General features: G+C 42.9%; 2 protein-coding genes across 3 annotated transcripts; both read right to left on the reverse strand.

Annotated features, from left to right (window-relative positions):
• Positions 1-8: 8 nt before the first annotated feature.
• On the reverse strand, positions 9-9596 carry ints4 (integrator complex subunit 4). The gene is made up of 24 exons (XM_011482178.4): positions 9437-9596; positions 8344-8538; positions 7890-8007; positions 7673-7779; positions 7380-7494; positions 7176-7261; positions 7020-7070; positions 6463-6551; positions 6217-6337; positions 5045-5116; positions 4796-4970; positions 4478-4683; positions 4260-4402; positions 3608-3723; positions 3246-3379; positions 2933-3099; positions 2003-2096; positions 1845-1925; positions 1638-1768; positions 1492-1548; positions 773-932; positions 559-702; positions 365-485; positions 9-289 (listed from the first exon to the last, which is right to left on the reverse strand). The coding sequence occupies exons 1-24, from the start codon at positions 9488-9490 to the stop codon at positions 102-104; spliced, it is 2925 nt and encodes a 974-aa protein (XP_011480480.1). The 5' UTR covers positions 9491-9596; the 3' UTR covers positions 9-101.
• A 320-nt stretch (positions 9597-9916) lies between these two features.
• On the reverse strand, positions 9917-14012 carry LOC105355351 (uncharacterized). 2 transcript variants are annotated; one of them, XM_011482177.4, is made up of 4 exons: positions 13582-14012; positions 13109-13278; positions 10982-11456; positions 9917-10678 (listed from the first exon to the last, which is right to left on the reverse strand). In XM_011482177.4, the coding sequence occupies exons 2-4, from the start codon at positions 13173-13175 to the stop codon at positions 10327-10329; spliced, it is 894 nt and encodes a 297-aa protein (XP_011480479.1). In that variant the 5' UTR covers positions 13176-13278; positions 13582-14012; the 3' UTR covers positions 9917-10326. The 2 variants fall into 2 exon arrangements, with proteins under 2 accessions (XP_011480479.1, XP_023817724.1); XM_023961956.2 differs by having other exon boundaries at positions 13109-14010.
• Positions 14013-15640: the final 1628 nt, after the last annotated feature.

The following is a 15640-nucleotide window of genomic DNA, read 5'->3' on the forward strand; positions in this document are numbered from 1 at the left end:
TGCACGTCTCAGTTTCCTCTGCAGTACAAATACTTTATTATCTACAGGTGAACATGGCAGAGGGTTCTGTTGGGTCGATCCGGGTCGGGGAGAATGTCAGGTCAGCGCCGGGCAGGTTTAGGCATGATGTAAACTTTAACGGCTTTGCTGAACGGAATGGTTCCCTCCACGGCGGGCTCCGGGGGCGGCGGCCCGTCGAAGCTGTCGCTCCATCCCGTCATACTTTTGGAGGGAGAGGAGGAGGCGGAGCTGTAGGCCAGCAGGAGGCGCACTTCAATCTGTGAGGGCTCTGAGGAGGGGAGGAGAGGAGTGATTGGTATCTTCAAAGAGGTGAAGGGGGGGGCTGCGTGCTCCTCAAACCCACCTGTCCAGGCGCTGTGAGAGAGGTACACCTGTGTGATGAGTCGGTGCCGGTCGGGTCCGGGGTTCCTGAAGTCGGCGGGTTTGGGATGGATCACATGACTCTGGCCGTCTGGATACAGAACCTGCAGAAGAATCCGGTTCATCGTGAAATGAGATTTCTAGATCAATGTCGCTAGAAGGTGAGAGCAGCCTCACCTGCACTTTCACCGTGTTCTGCGGGTTCTGGACGTGCTCCAGCGTGGCGTCGATGTCCAGCGCCAGCACCAGGCCGGTGGTGAACCTCAGCGGGTTGTCCGACTCCCCGGTGGGCTCGATGATGGTGGCGGTCGCTCTGTGGATCTGTTGGGAAGAGCGGGAGTTAGCGGGCCGGTCTAAGAGCGGGCGCCCCCCCTGGACTTTGCCGACCGACCCGTTCAGGAAGCCGGAGCTGCGGCACGCCGCTCTGCCTCAGCGTGGCCTGCAGGATCTTCACCAGCTCCACCGGCTTGCAGGACGACAAGCGGGGCATCAGCTCCAGCAGCTTCTCTGCAAAGCTGTCCTGGAGGTGGGGCAGCTCCGGCAAGAACTGCCTGAAGGAAGAGAAACACACCGACTGAGGGGCTGAACTCCAGGACCGCTTCAACCTTTAACCTCAGAAATTCAAAAAGGTCAAAAAGAAACAAAAACGTCCTGCAGCAGCGACGGTCTTTAAGGAACCTGAAGATGATTCGTTTTCTTCTTTCTACAGACTGAGGACATTCAGAGGGTCGTTCAATAGGATTTTGTTTGTTTAAAGTACAAAATTCTTAAAAAATATTTGTCTTTGACCTTTTATAGTTTTTTATTTTTTAACACTAAATACGTTTATATATTATCAAGTAGAAACTCTTTTTTATAACAAAACAAAAAATAATTTTTGAATTTAGAAAAGCTACCACTGCATCCAACTCATGTTTTTATATAAAAAGAAAAACTTTTTATATAAACTCTATGTGTGTGTATATATATATTATATATATATATATATATATACATACACACACACACACACATATATATCTGATGAAAAACAAAGATTTGATCGTTGAAAAGAGTAAAAAACAAAAAACACTTAAGGGTACCAAAGGGACCAACAAACAAGGCGCTGACCTCTGAAAAGATTCCACTTCCTGAAGAAACTTCTCGCTGCTGACCAGAGGATCCAGTCTGGGGAGAAAGCAGAGCGTTTGATTCCTCTTATGATGACTTCTTGCGTGTGTGTGTGTGTGTGTGTGTGCGGCGGCGGCTGCGCTGACCCTTGTCTGGTGCGAGCCGTCAGGATGAGCTGCAGAGCTTTGGCCTGCAGTCGGACGTGGTGGATGGTGGCCACCTGCCGGTTCTCCAAGCCGCTGTAGAGAAACTCCAGTTTGTAGGTTTCCTCCACAATCTGAAACCACAGCTGCTTCGGTCAGAGCTGCTGCTCCTACAGAGGCGTGCGTGCATGCGTGTGCATGCCCACTGACCTGCTGAGCTGCGGCCGTGGCCGTGACGTTTTGTTTGAGGCACAGAGGGACGGCCGTGTTCCACAGCTTCTCCTGCAGAGCCTGGAGGAACGAAGACTTGTGAGTTTTTACGGCTTGAGGAAGCTTCTGGAAGAGGCCTGCCGGCGTTCCTCTCCCACCTTCATGAGCAGCAGCTGGCAGCGCAGGTACGTGGCGCAGAAATCCGCAGCTCCAGCGAGTTCAGTCTGCAGCTCTCCGAGCCGCTGCAGGTCTCTGCGGGACAAACGGGAGGAGAGCAGCTGAGGGAATGTTCACACAGCCGGGACGGAGGATTCCTCCGGACTTTTTCCTGGTTTTAAACCACGTTTTTGTCAAACTGTGCAAATGTATTAGTTTTTAAAATTTTGGTGAAACTTTACTTTAGACGGTAAACTCAGTAATATGATGATCATTAAAATACTTTTAAATTTTTGGAATTATATAAAACCAAAGAGTCAATCCAAATGTTTAGGAATATTTGGAGAACAACAGCTGTAAATGTTGAAATCTTTGTCATGGTGGGTGGTTTTTCTGCAATTTTTGACTTTGGTCGTGAATCTGTGAATTGAAGGACACAGTCATCTCCTGCTGGTTGGTGGTTTATGCAACAGAAGGAGGCCCAACACTGAGCCCTGAGGAGCTCCTGTGGCTCTACATTTGCTCAAAGGACTCGGCATGCGATAAAACCATCTATGTACTTGTAAAGATTTAAAATCACAGACACGTTAAAGGTAAAGTGCCAGATCATCTCCTAGAAGCTTGGCGTTCCTGTGATTCCAGCTGCACAGATTCTTCAGAAGTTTACGCTCCAAACGGCTGCAGGCTCTAAAAGTACTTCCTGTGTGTGAAGGACTTCCAGTGTGTGAAGGACTTCCAGTGTGTGAAGGACTTCCTGCGTGTGAAGGACTTCCTGTGTGTGAAGGACTTCCTGTGTGTGAAGGACTTCCTGCGTGTGAAGGACTTCCTGTGTGTGAAGGACTTCCTGCGTGTGAAGGACTTCCTGCGTGTGAAGGACTTCCTGTGTGTGAAGGACTTCCTGTGTGTGAAGGACATCCTGTGTTTGTCCCTACCGTATGGTGAAGTCCAGCAGGTCCTGACCTCCAGGGGTTTCCAGGTTTTGGATGGTACTGACTCTGTGAAGGCTCTGCTGGAGGAAGAGTTGGGCCGACTCCACAGAACCAGAACCAGCATCCGAGTCCACGGAGTCCAGACTGTAGACCTGCTTCCTGCCTGGCAGCTGAAGCGGGAAACAGTTACAAGGGGGTCAGCGTTGAACCAGATCGTTCACCGTTTATACACACTTCAATTTCTTCAATTCCTTTTGGAAACGTTTTTAAATTTCCTGCATCTTCTGTCATGGAGGACATGAAAGGAAGCCCTCACCCTGAGAGGAGGAACTAGGTGGGACAGGCTGTCCCTCAGGTAGGCGTAGTGCCTGAAGGTGTGGTCAGAGAACAGCGCTGGCATGGTCGGACACGACTTGGCGGCGTTGAAAACCAAAACCAGAACCGCAATGTCTGGGATCAGCAGGAGTGAAGAAAAGGAACAGAGAAAAACGTCACCTCCACCAACAAGCTACAACACCCGGAGGAGCCGGTTTGAAAAATAAAAGAGGAGAAAATCCGTTTTTAATGTGTTAATTCATCATTCTAGTGGGTTTTGAATAAATGAGTGTTTGATCAGAGCTGGGACGGCTTCAGCCGTTCTGCTGTCTGCAGACGGCGACTGCGCTCGGCCAAGGATACAGGCCGGGTCGTCCATGTCGGGCTCCGGCGTGTCGAAGTACGGATGAGTGCTGAGCAGCTCAGGAACCAGCGGCAGCACCAGCGTCGGGTGACGAGAGCCCAGAAACTTCAAACACCTGAGCAGAAGAAAGAAAAACCACAAGCGGTTTCTAAAGCAGTTTGACCAAAAATGGTTTCAGAAAACCTCTGATATTTTGGAAGCTAAAGTAACCGTTTCGACAGAATTTATCAGCGTAAATATGGTGAAAAATCACAGAGGAGAGAAAGTTGGCATTCAAAGACGTTTAGATTTACTCAAGTTTGTCTTCACACAATAGAGACTTTTTAATAACATTATCCTAAGTTTGATACGTCTTTGTATGAATGTATAAGCGCTGATTGTAGATGTTCTGTGCATTATTCTTGCTTTGATTGCTTGAAATAAACCATTTCAAATCAAATCAAAAATCAAACCTCCCATTAGGACAGAACTCTTCTTCTGTTTCCAGCAGGATCTGTAATTATTTTCAAAAAATGAAAACGCCTCAGAAAAACCAGCAGGATGTTTGCTCTGGTCTCGGAGCAAAAAGCAGACAGAATCGCTGAAGTTTGCCTTCAGAACTGAAGATCTGGGCTCTGAGGGATGGGAAACGGAGCGTAAACGAGTTCTTACTTCCAGACGGAGTTGCGGTCGGTCGGGTACTTGTTGAGGTTCTTCAGCAGCTCCAGCAGAGCCAATTGGATGCACTCTTTGGTGGACACGTTGGTGTAACAAAGCAACTCGTGGAGAGCTTCTCTGATGTCTCTGGATGAATCCTGGACAGAGAGAGATTCCCTTCACCACATGACCTTCAGTGATTCTGGACCGTGGCGTCGGCGGTTCGGGTTTACCTCCAGGACAGCGAGGACGGTGTCCAGCTGGTCCTCTCTGAGGGTGATGTGGGTGGAGATCTCCCTGAGCACGTGGATGGACTGCAGCCGCACTTCCTCGATTTCGTCGTTGAACATGTCCACCAGGAAGTCCAGGCACTTTTCAGCAAAGCTGGGTGAAGAGCAAGCCAGCTGGCACAGCGCCTCCACCGCCGCGATGCGCACCTCTGAGCATTCAAACGGAGAAACCGGAGAGGCACAAAGATGACGGAAACTCAGCTGGTTTGAAGGAGGACAGCAGCGTAGAAGCTCATTTTGAGAGAAAGTTGTTTCTCGCACCAAACATCTCGTCCTCCAGACCGTGAACGAAGGCGCCGCAGGCCCCCGAGGCGATCAGGCTGACCGTGTTGGTGTCCAGTTTCTCCTTCGGGGCGTCGTCGGCCCACTTCCTGCCGGAGGAGAACTCTCCTGAGGCAAAAAGCTCTTTGGCCCGTTCGTGGGCCGTCCTCTTTCTCTGAACACAAACAGGTTTTCCAATGCACCGAGCGTTTGAGCAGATCCCAGCAGAAAAAGGCTTCGACCACTCACCCGGAGGTCTGACATCAGCTTCTTATCCAGAGTCTGCTCCAGGAAGTGAGGACTGACCTGCAGCATTGAGCCCTGAAACGCCAGACAACAGCCGATGAAGACTTTCCACCATAAAAACACTCATCCAACAAAGTAACGAATGAAAATAAAGTTCCTCTGATTTTTTTATTCATCTTTGGAATATTTGGTTAAGATGTGAGCATATTAATAGAAGAGCACAAGAGTGTTTAATGAAGCCTGGACTTAGAATCCCTATGAAAGAAACAATATATATCATTCAGTTTAACAAAACGATCTGGGTTCTCTAGTCCACAGAGACTCTGAGTCACCATGTCCATCTCTTTAAGAAACATCTGGAGAAAACCTGAAATTTAAATGATTAAAATCCTTCTTGGATCATCTGTTGATCTATTTTCAAAGAGTTCCCGGTGGTCTTTTATATTACGATGATGCTGTTTTTGAGCCAAAATCAAAATGGTTTTGTCAGAACATAGTTTCTGTAGGAGTTTATTAGAAATTCACGTGAGTCTGCTCTGGATTCACAACAATTTGAAGAAAGAAATACTCAGAAATGCTATTTAAAGCGTCATTTTCTTTATAAATGACCATGAACACATTTTTCTTGTGGGTCTTTAAGAAGGGTTTTGTGTCAGATTGTTGTAAGGCAGAAACACCACAGATGCTAAAATCTCTTGTTATCTGGATCATCTTTTTATCGTCTGTAGAGATGCAGACACACGCAGAGTGTAGGTTTCCAATAAACCTATCAGGGCGGGACCTCACATATGGCACTTACACAGAGGCTTTTAGGATTTTTGTGTGGTGAAACATTCAGAGTTTTTGAAAACAAAAAACTATTTTGGTTTATAGTTTTCCTAAAGCAATTAAAACAGTAGTTTATAGATAAATGTATTTTTAGTTTCTTTAGTTATTCTGGCTGTCACTCAGCATTTTATTTCTTTTTTTCCATATTTTGGTCTGAATTAAAAACCTTTTTAATTTTTCTTGAAGGGATATTGTTGATTGAATGGTTGCGTTCAAAGACAGTGGGAGAAAAGAAATAAATCTTTTTTTTTTCTTGAAAGTAATCAAAATGTGATTGAATTACTGTCTTAAACATTTCTCTTCAGGAAAAATAATTTTAAAAGCAAATCACAAATGTTTCGTTTTACCAGAGTTTTGGCGGCCTGCACCCGAACCGTCCAGGAACCATCACTGACCATGTGACTGATCTTTCCAAACGCATCATCAACCAACCGGATCTCCTCATTGGACGATGGGATGGGCACGATGCTGATTGGACAGAAAGCAGGAGGAGTCAGACAGCTGAAGAGAGAGGAACTTCCGACTGAGGAGTAAATCCTGCGTTTTCTTGTTTTTTTTCCCTACATGATGTGGATTTAAATTGGAAACTTCACCTTTCTGGATACAGCTGACTGAGAACCCAAACCATCTGCACCGCTGCAGAGCGAACCTGCTCGTAATCATCCGACAGAAGTCTGCAGGCCTGCAGGAAACACCAGGAACACGGGTCAGCTCCTCCTCAGACCTTCACCCGGGCTCACGTCAAGAGCTGAAGAAAATCCTCAGGATGCTGTGCTCGTGGCGGCATTTTAATCAAAACCAAAACAGCCTGGACCTTTTGAGTTTTTTTCAAAATAAAAGCACTTTTACCTTGAACCCAATTTACTAAATACACCCAGGTAAAAAAATAAATAAATCAAAAACCCCTACGTCTTTGAACTACATATGTTTTTATATGGGCCCGGCCTCTGACTGGCTGGAAAGGTGCAACACTTAAAAAATAATTAGTATCTTAAAACTAGTTGTTAAATAAAGAAATAAACATATTTTTCAGCTGTGAGTGAAACCTAGTAATCTGAAATCTCTTCACTGATTCCATGTTTTCTGTTCCAAAGCATCAAATCCCTCAGAATCTGACCTAAATGTGAAAACTATAAACCTGAGCTCCTACCTGCTCATAGATGATCTGATGGATCTTCATTCCTCTCTCGTGAAGCTGCAGCTGAAACAAACAAAGTCTTCAGATTAGTTATGCACTTCGTGGGATCTTTGTTCAGCGTCCGGTGTGGAGGTTTTTGGCAGGTAAAGATGCTCCGCTGTGACCTACCATGGCCTTCAGGGCTGCGGTGCGGACTCTGGGGTCCTGGTCTGCGAAGTAATCGCTGATGATGGTCTGAACTTCTCTCACAGCTCCTGTTGTTCAAGTCAAAGGCATAATAAGAACCCATCCTGACCCAAACGGCTGTCATGTTATGCTTCAGAAGAAAAGCTCTGAACAGCCTGCAGAGTTTCCTCTTTAAGACATTCAGACCTGAAGACGAGCTCGATCCCTCGCCGTCTTTAAGCAGAGGAGCGTCCGCCACGCCAAGACCTCCCAGCAGCTGCAGACATTTGTTCCTCACCCCGAAGTGCGTATCAGACAGATGCTGCAGAGGAGACGACCACAACTATCAGATGCTGGAATGTGTGTATGTAAATGCATGAGTATGAGTGCGTGCATCGGTGTGTGTGTGTGTGTTCTTTTTATATATGTAAATGTCTGTGAGTGCATCTGCATTTGCGTGTGCTTGTGTGCCCGTGAGTGTGTGTTTGTGTGTGTGCTACCTTGCAGGCCACCTCGGTCAGCCTCAGTCTGACTGCAGGACTCTCTGGCAGTTGAGTCCCGATGACCAGCAGAGTGCCCAACAGCTGAGCGAGGACTTGATGGGAGTCTGTCCACAGAGACAGTAAAGGGTCTTTGAACGCAACATGAAGCCACAAAGGCCGACAGAGAGGACAGTTGAGGTCTGATGAAAATAAAAAGGGATGGAGTGTGTCTCACTCTCATTGCTGAGGGTGTTGATGGCGTCATCAAAGATGCAGTCCGGGCTGAAGCCCCGGGTTTTGGACAGCAGACCGAGCAGAGAAGCGATCTTCAGCCTCACAGAGTTGTCGTTTTCCTGACATGAGACACATTGGCGTGACGCATTTCTCGGTTCAAACAAAGGTGTCGAGTTCTAATATTCAGAAACTATCTAGAACTATTTAAACAATTGAAATGTTACAGTAAGAATAAAAAGTAACGCCTCTATAAAATTAAAAGCAACTAGAACTTTCTTTTCACATTTTATACTAATAAACATTCAAATCTAAATCTTAGAAATCTATTTTCCAAAGAACGACCATTGCCCCGCCCACATCTCCAACATCCATTCATCATCTTGTCTTGTGGAATCCTGCTCAGGGTCATAGCGGCTCTAAAAATCACATTGTTGCTGATCATTATCATCGTTTACCTTGTAGTAGTGCTCGAGCAGGATCCGGATCACGCCCTCCACGCTCTCCGCCTCCACGGGCTTGCGTGCGAACTGCAGCAGGTACTGCAGCGCGTCGGTGGAGTTGGTGGCTTTGCAGAGGTCAACGTGCAGCGCAGCAGACTTGCTGGGTTTGGACAGACGCAGCTTCTTGGCCGGAGCTTCTTCATGAGGAATCTGAAAACACGATGACAGTGAAGATTATTTATGCAAAAAAAAACAAAAAAAAAAACATAGAAAACGTTTCAATCTTTATTTAAATGATTAAAGGTTATTACAAAAAATGCAAAGACAGGATCAATGTTTATGATTTTTTAAAATATATTCAACATGTGTTATTACCACCTAAACATCCTTTCCTACTCAACATCTGAGAACAATTTAATTAAAAAGAGTTAGATTCTTTTCATAAAATCTGCTTTATAAAGATACTCAAAAACTTTAAAAAACAAAAACAGTTCCCCTCTGAATCTGATGAGCTTTTCACATATAGCCATGAACAGGATTCACAGAGCAACCAGTTAAAGTATAAAGTCACATTTCTGCAACATTTTAAATCAAAATAGAATCTGTTTTAATGAATATGTGGGTATGTTGTTAATGAATAGAATGGATTTCTGTCTTACTAGTTCCTGAACATACAGGAAAAAACCTGGCTGATAGAGATGACCACCAATATCTGAACCACGTCTGATTCCCAAGTTAATGGGCCTTAAAAAGAGTTAAATTTTAGGAGAAAACACATAAAAGTCCGAGGACATCTGAAAGCACCGCTGAACGACTGCTATAGCTATATCAGATGCTAACCACTTTAGCTAGGCTGCAATTGGCCAAATATTTGTGACATTAAAGAAAGTCAGCTCCACAACTTGACCTTAAATGAAGTCACCAAACATGTACAAACTCTAATGTGTGTTGAGTTGTTGAAGCTGCAACGGGTTCCTGTTGCTGTTCAGTCAGCTAATCAGTTAGCATGCGCAAACGGTCCTGTTAGCTTGAAAGCGCAGTTTTTAGCTTCATATTAAGGTCTTGCGCACAAAAACAAGCTGACGAACAAAACAATTATAACGTTTACCTGAACGACTTTTGAAAATTCCTCGTACACTCGCTTCTTCAAATGTGCTGCCATGTTTCAGTAGGTACGCACAGACAATTCTTTCCTCAAAACGCAGAATTGTCCCCTTACACTTTCCGTAGCTGTGAAAATGCATTGTTTTCCTACGGAAGCCGGGAGTGGAGAACTCAGGGTAGTCCGCAGTCTATGAATGTCCAAGACACCCTTCAGTTTTTTCATAAAATATTAAAATATTTCTTTGGCCTATAAAAATAACTCCTTGTCTAGAAATATTAACTTTAGAATTAAATTAATTAATACGAATGAATACGAATAAATTAATGAATTATGTGCATTAAACATGAATATTTTAGAACAAGCCAAGAAATAGAACATCTTTGAAATCACCATAAAATATTTTAATTTGGAAAACAATAGCAAAATGTTTATAAAGCAACTTTAGAAGAACAATAAAATAAAAGCACTAATAGCCAAAAATCTGATGATATTTTTTATTGTTTGCATATAAAGATAAAAAAAAACAAGTATTTTTTTACAAATTTCCTCTGACTTGTATAAACATGTGTTCAAACAAATAAGTCACTTCAGTTAAGACAGTTAAATCCAGTAATCCGCGCTACCTTAAGAAAGACAGGGGTAGTATTTAACAACAAAATATTGAAACCATCTACAAATTTCTAAATTTAAACACATGATTCCATTATAGAGAGAATGAGGGCCTGTAAAGTTTTACACTGTTTACATTCAAATATCAAGTTTTTTTCTAGACAACTAAAAAAACAGTAAAATGTACTCAGATGAAAGCTGAAGTGCAGATTGTTAAGTTAGGAATAAAAGCTTAAGAGTGAAGAAAATGAATAGTGTCATTGGGAGAAACATCATCTCAAAGGTCAGTGATTGATTCCCATGGTGTCATGCTGCAGAGCAGCAGCTAACATCTTGTTCCTCTTTCTATCCGACACCCATGTGACCAATCCCACGATGCCGACCATGAGCGGCAGAGCCACACACAACACAATGCGGCTGATGGGCAGCCGGACGGAACACAAGCCGTCAGCAGGAGGCTGCAGAACACGGGCGGAGGAGGTGTTTTCAAACAAAAAGGAGGAGGTGAAGTCCCAATGAGTCTCTATTTCGCCTGGCTTGGTCTCCACCTGACACCTCCACCTCCTGCCGTTGTCCTCCTTCTGCAGATTCAGGACCAGCGTGGCGTTGCAGTGAGTTCTTTCAGTCAGTTGATGCCTGGAGGAGAAGCACGATCACAGCTGTGACTCTCATTTCAAAGCCTGAATTACAGATTTACTTTTTTTCTGCAGATAATCAAACTGATTCATTTCAATTTTAAGTCACACAAAAAAAGAAAACTTGAGAAATAAAAATTCAGTTCTCCTTAAGTTCAGGGATCCATACATTTGTTTTCTTTGAGCTCTAAAAGTCTATGTGCACCCCTAATTTATTTAAATATTCAACATAATCCAGGTTTATGCTCAGTTTATTTTTTTTTGTTGTAAAGTATCAAAAGCAAAAGAATGTTTTCTTTCCAACCTGCTGTGATTGTCCATTTCTGTCCCCTCTTCTGCTAACCAGCGTAGCTTAAAACTGCCGCCTGAATACTGCCTGCAGTTTCCTGCATCATAGTAGCTAGAGAGGATGCAGCTCAGGACGACCGTCCCCCCCGGCCTGAGCTCCATGATGTTGGAGGGAGAGCTGATGGCGAGGATGGACAGGTAGACCGTAGTAACGTCCCTCTCATGCTCCAAGCAAACGTAGGAGCCCACGTCCCCCAGGGCAAGATCTCGAAGGATGAGGGAGCAGTTGGAGGCGACAGTCAAGCGACTGGCCTTTTCCGAACTTCTGTTCACCTGCCCCTGGATCACCTCCTTGGAGAAACGCACCTGACCGCTCCTGAAGAAGGTCCAGGTGATGGAGGAGCAGTCGGAGGAGGCAATGGAGCACAACAAGAGGGCTTCATCCCCAACTTTGCTGTACACAAACACAGTGTTGTCGTCGCTTCTCACACCTGGAACATGCAGACATTAATTTATTAATTACATTAATTTATCTTCAGTGACATTAAAACCCATCCCAGCATATTTTGATTGCACACAGATCATTTGGGTTTACACTATTAGAGACATAGACGCAACAAACAGACGTGGTTTTTTCGGTGGATTTCTGGCCTTCAAATGTAGCTCTCTGGATAAAAACGTAGTATACCAGTACAAAGTTTTGTTCATGAAACTAAAAATAGCATAAAAAAACAAAAACAATACTTCTACAACCACACAATAAGATACAGACAGAATAGAAACTTTATAAGTCCCCCTAAGCAATTCATTTAAAGCATAATCTCCACATAGAACAAGGTAAAAAAAATGACATGACACTTACAACAAACACAGTGTGCAAAATAAATAATACAATTTTAAAAGTAAAGAAATAAAGCTTTATAAGACATGTGCCTTACTACTGTCAAGTGTAGCCACTCTAATTATAAGGTTTGATGCAATTTTGAATAAGATATATTTTTCTTTGCTGGTCCAAAAAAACGTCGACCTAAGGGCAACAATAAAAAATAGAGTTCTATTTTTTTGCTTTCTATGGAATTACTAATATTATTACTAATATATTGTAGTTATTAGGTGACTTTCTAGAAAGTCAAGGTCACTTTACAATGTAAAACACTACTCTGCTCTTGAAAAGTAAACTGCATCCACTGCTGCCTGATGTAAAACAACAGAAGCTACTATACCGCCCCCTGTGGCCAGATTCACTAATAGCAGTGTAAGATTTCCTGACAAAGGCGGTTCAAGAATAGAAAAATACAGATTTAAAAAGAAAGAATGTGTGGGTTTAAAGTCATATTCCCTGTTTTTAATGTTAACTGGGGAGTATTTAAATATTCCATAATGAACTCCAGGAAACCAGATTAAACTGTAAAGTTAATTTGGTAATTAAAGCTTCAACAAACAAATCAGAATGTCAGCACGGAAAAACCTCTTTACTTCTGCTATAATCCAGAACAAAAACTTTCTGCTGAACCAGTTTGACGTTTTGACAAGAGTCTAAAGTTCGTTTGGAGTTTAATAAAAACTTTTACATTTTCCTTTAAATCTCCTCTAAACTTTTGAGATTCTTTCCCCTCATCTTGACAGAATAAGTTTGTTTAATTTCTATAAAAAAAAATAATAATACCTATTACAATCTGCCTATGCCATCTTATTTACATCAGTTTATTGTTTATTTATTTCGTTTTATTTCTCAGGGAGCCAGATTTAGACTTTTTTTTCCATCTGTTGTGTCCGGACAGATGTTAAAATTATCCACATAAAAAGCTAAAAACAAAAATGAAAAAAACAAACGATAAATAACGAAAAAAAATTACAAGACAATTACAAATGCATACATTATGACACAATAAAATTATTATAGAAGACATAACTCCATAAAAGGGAGAAGCATAATTCAATATAAGAATGTAAATCTAAAAAAATTTTCCAGGTGAAATTCTCTTAAAGTTTAAAATCTTCTTTCTTGAAACTTTTAACTCATCTTCGTGGCTTCGAGAAGGTTTTAAGTCCAAGACATCATGTTGACATCCCTTTTTCCTATAATGTCTAAAGCCGAGCAGCTGGAGCAAACCGAGTGAAGAGGAGAAGGAAGAAGCCTTACCTGAGAGGTGCAGGCTGAGGAGCAGCAGGAGGCTTTTCAGGCGTTTTCCACCTGTCATGTTTGTCATTTCACCTCCACCACAGCTCAATCTGCTCTGCGGGTGCGCTCTGCAGGCAGACACCTTTACTTTCCTCCTGTGACCGTTTCCTGCTCTAGTGACACAAAATTACCTTCAAAAGAACGAGAAAGGTCTTCATGTTTCGCTTTATGTCAACACCTTCAGATTTTCAGCAGCTTTTCTCTGCTTCTCATGACTCGTCTCTATTTCTTTTTTTTTTTTGTCAGCCTTCTGCAAACTAAAAATCTAAGTTATGTCCCTTTTTATGGCTTTCAAAAAGCACCATTGACAGTTTTGACATTTAAATCTCTAAAAAGATGGAAATTGTTTAACCAAAAGTGTGCAGTGAGGATGAAACTCTAAATATATTTCTTGCCACCAAAGTAAAATGAGAGTTTCATTGTAGGTCACCCACCTCATCAAAGATCAGAGTCACTCCTCTTTGGGTGAGAATGAAGGTGTGAAAAAACATTTCTGCAACTTTCAGCGCTTTTAAGACATCGGCCTGCAGACGTCAGGAGGACAGACGACGTAAAAGACATTTTCCTGAACAAGCTGCTTGTTTTCTTGAAGGCCGACCGACGTTCGAAGACGCTGAGAGTCCAGAAAGAGCAGGAACGAGACGACAACAATCCTGCCAAGATGTCATGAAAATGAAGGTTTCCTCAGAGGAACTGTGACGGTGAAATGCTGATGCAGCGCTGCATGGTTCTGTTAACATGGATGAAGAAGTGTGTGAAGTAAAGAATAATCTAGAGAAAATCTTTTAGGTGACGCACGCCAACCCTGCAGAAACTGAAACCAAGAACAGACGTGATTTATAGATGTGCTGAATCTGCACTGTAATGGCTTCGTGACTATGTTCCCAACAAATATGACGCCCCCCCCCCCCCCCCCCCCCCATGCTAAAGATGAGTCAGGACTGATGACTTAAATGAACTGAAATGACAGTTATTTTACTGATTAATTATTTTTTCAGGTTGATCCATGTAGGTAGTATATTCGTGTTTGGTAAATGTCTTTCATGAATTGATACACCATTTTTAATTTATTGGAATTACACATCAAATTGATTACTTTTCTTCACTATCTTTTTCATCCAATAAAAACAAGTTATTTCAGGGAACCAGTGGATTCTGGAAAAGCTCCTGAAACAAAAGCTCAAATGATCTGTTACCATTAACTGTATATGAGAACTGGACTGAGTGGCGTTCCAAACAGGAAGTACCTGCTGGCTCCAAGAAGCTAAAATCCCATAGAGAAAAAAACGGTCATTCTTTTGGTCTGAATAACCATTCTTGACCTGATAAGATTTTTTTTAACATATTCTTGATAATCCTCATTTTTTCTGTGGTTCATAATATACAAGTTATAAGCTGACCAATCAGATGCCTTAAAAGTAGGTGGAGCCTGCTGACCCCCACATCCAACGTTCCAACCGTTGATGGTGAGCCGAACAGATATGGTGACGTCCATATCAAGAAAAACAGGCGACTGAACTGACTTCATTTGGTTGGAGACGGAAGTAAACCATTTTCTATGGATGACATCACACTCGCTCACTCCACTTCTCCGATACAGTCAATGAGACAGGTCTACATTTTGATAAACAACATTACACACCACAGTGGTGGGGCTTATCTCTGCAAATGATGAGTCTGAGTGAGAAACTGCTAGTGTCCCTCTACCGCAGCGCAATAGAGAGTATTTTAACACACTGTGTCTGTGCCTGGTTTGCCAGTTGCACAGCTGCAGCTAGGAAAGCTCTCCAGAGAGTCACTACGAGAGCCCAGAGGATCATCGGCTGCCCTCTTCCATCCCTGGAAAAACTGTACAGTTCCTGCTGGCTAAAAAAGGCTCAGAACATTCTGCAGGATCCATCACACCCTGAACATTCTCTGTTTGAACTGCTGCCTTCAGGCAGAAGATACAGGACAATTAAAACAAGGACAAACAGATTAAACAACAGCTTTTATCCAAGAGCCATCGTGGCCTTAAACACTGCTAAACAAGGTTAATTTATTAAGAGAAGCGCGCAATAGCTGGAGAAGGTGTAACCTACTGGTGTTTTATATGGTCTTATTCGCAGTTTTAGTTGTTGTTTTTTTTAAATTACCTTTTTATTCCACCGGAAAATTGCACTGTACTTTTGTTGTACGACGTACAATGACAAATAAAGATATTCCTATTTCTATTAAAGCAGCCGCCTGTCATCTTCAAAATACTTCCAGGATTAAAGATATGATCTGTAAGCAGGACCTGGAGAAACTAGTTCATGCATTCATCTTAAGTGTAACCGTGTTTTTACAGGACAACCAAGAACATCAATCGGGAAACTGCAGCAAATTCAGAACTCTGCAGCTCGGGAGACCAAAACATCAGTCCAGATCTGAGGTCTTTCCCCTGGCTGCAAGTCTGCCAGAGGAAAGACTTTAAGGTTCGGATTCTTGTTTTATAAAGCTTTGGATGGATCC

This window comes from Oryzias latipes, chromosome 13 (assembly GCF_053564925.1).
Source record: "Oryzias latipes strain Hd-rR chromosome 13, Olatipes_Hd-rR_3.1".
Classification (NCBI taxonomy): Eukaryota; Metazoa; Chordata; class Actinopteri; order Beloniformes; family Adrianichthyidae; genus Oryzias; species Oryzias latipes.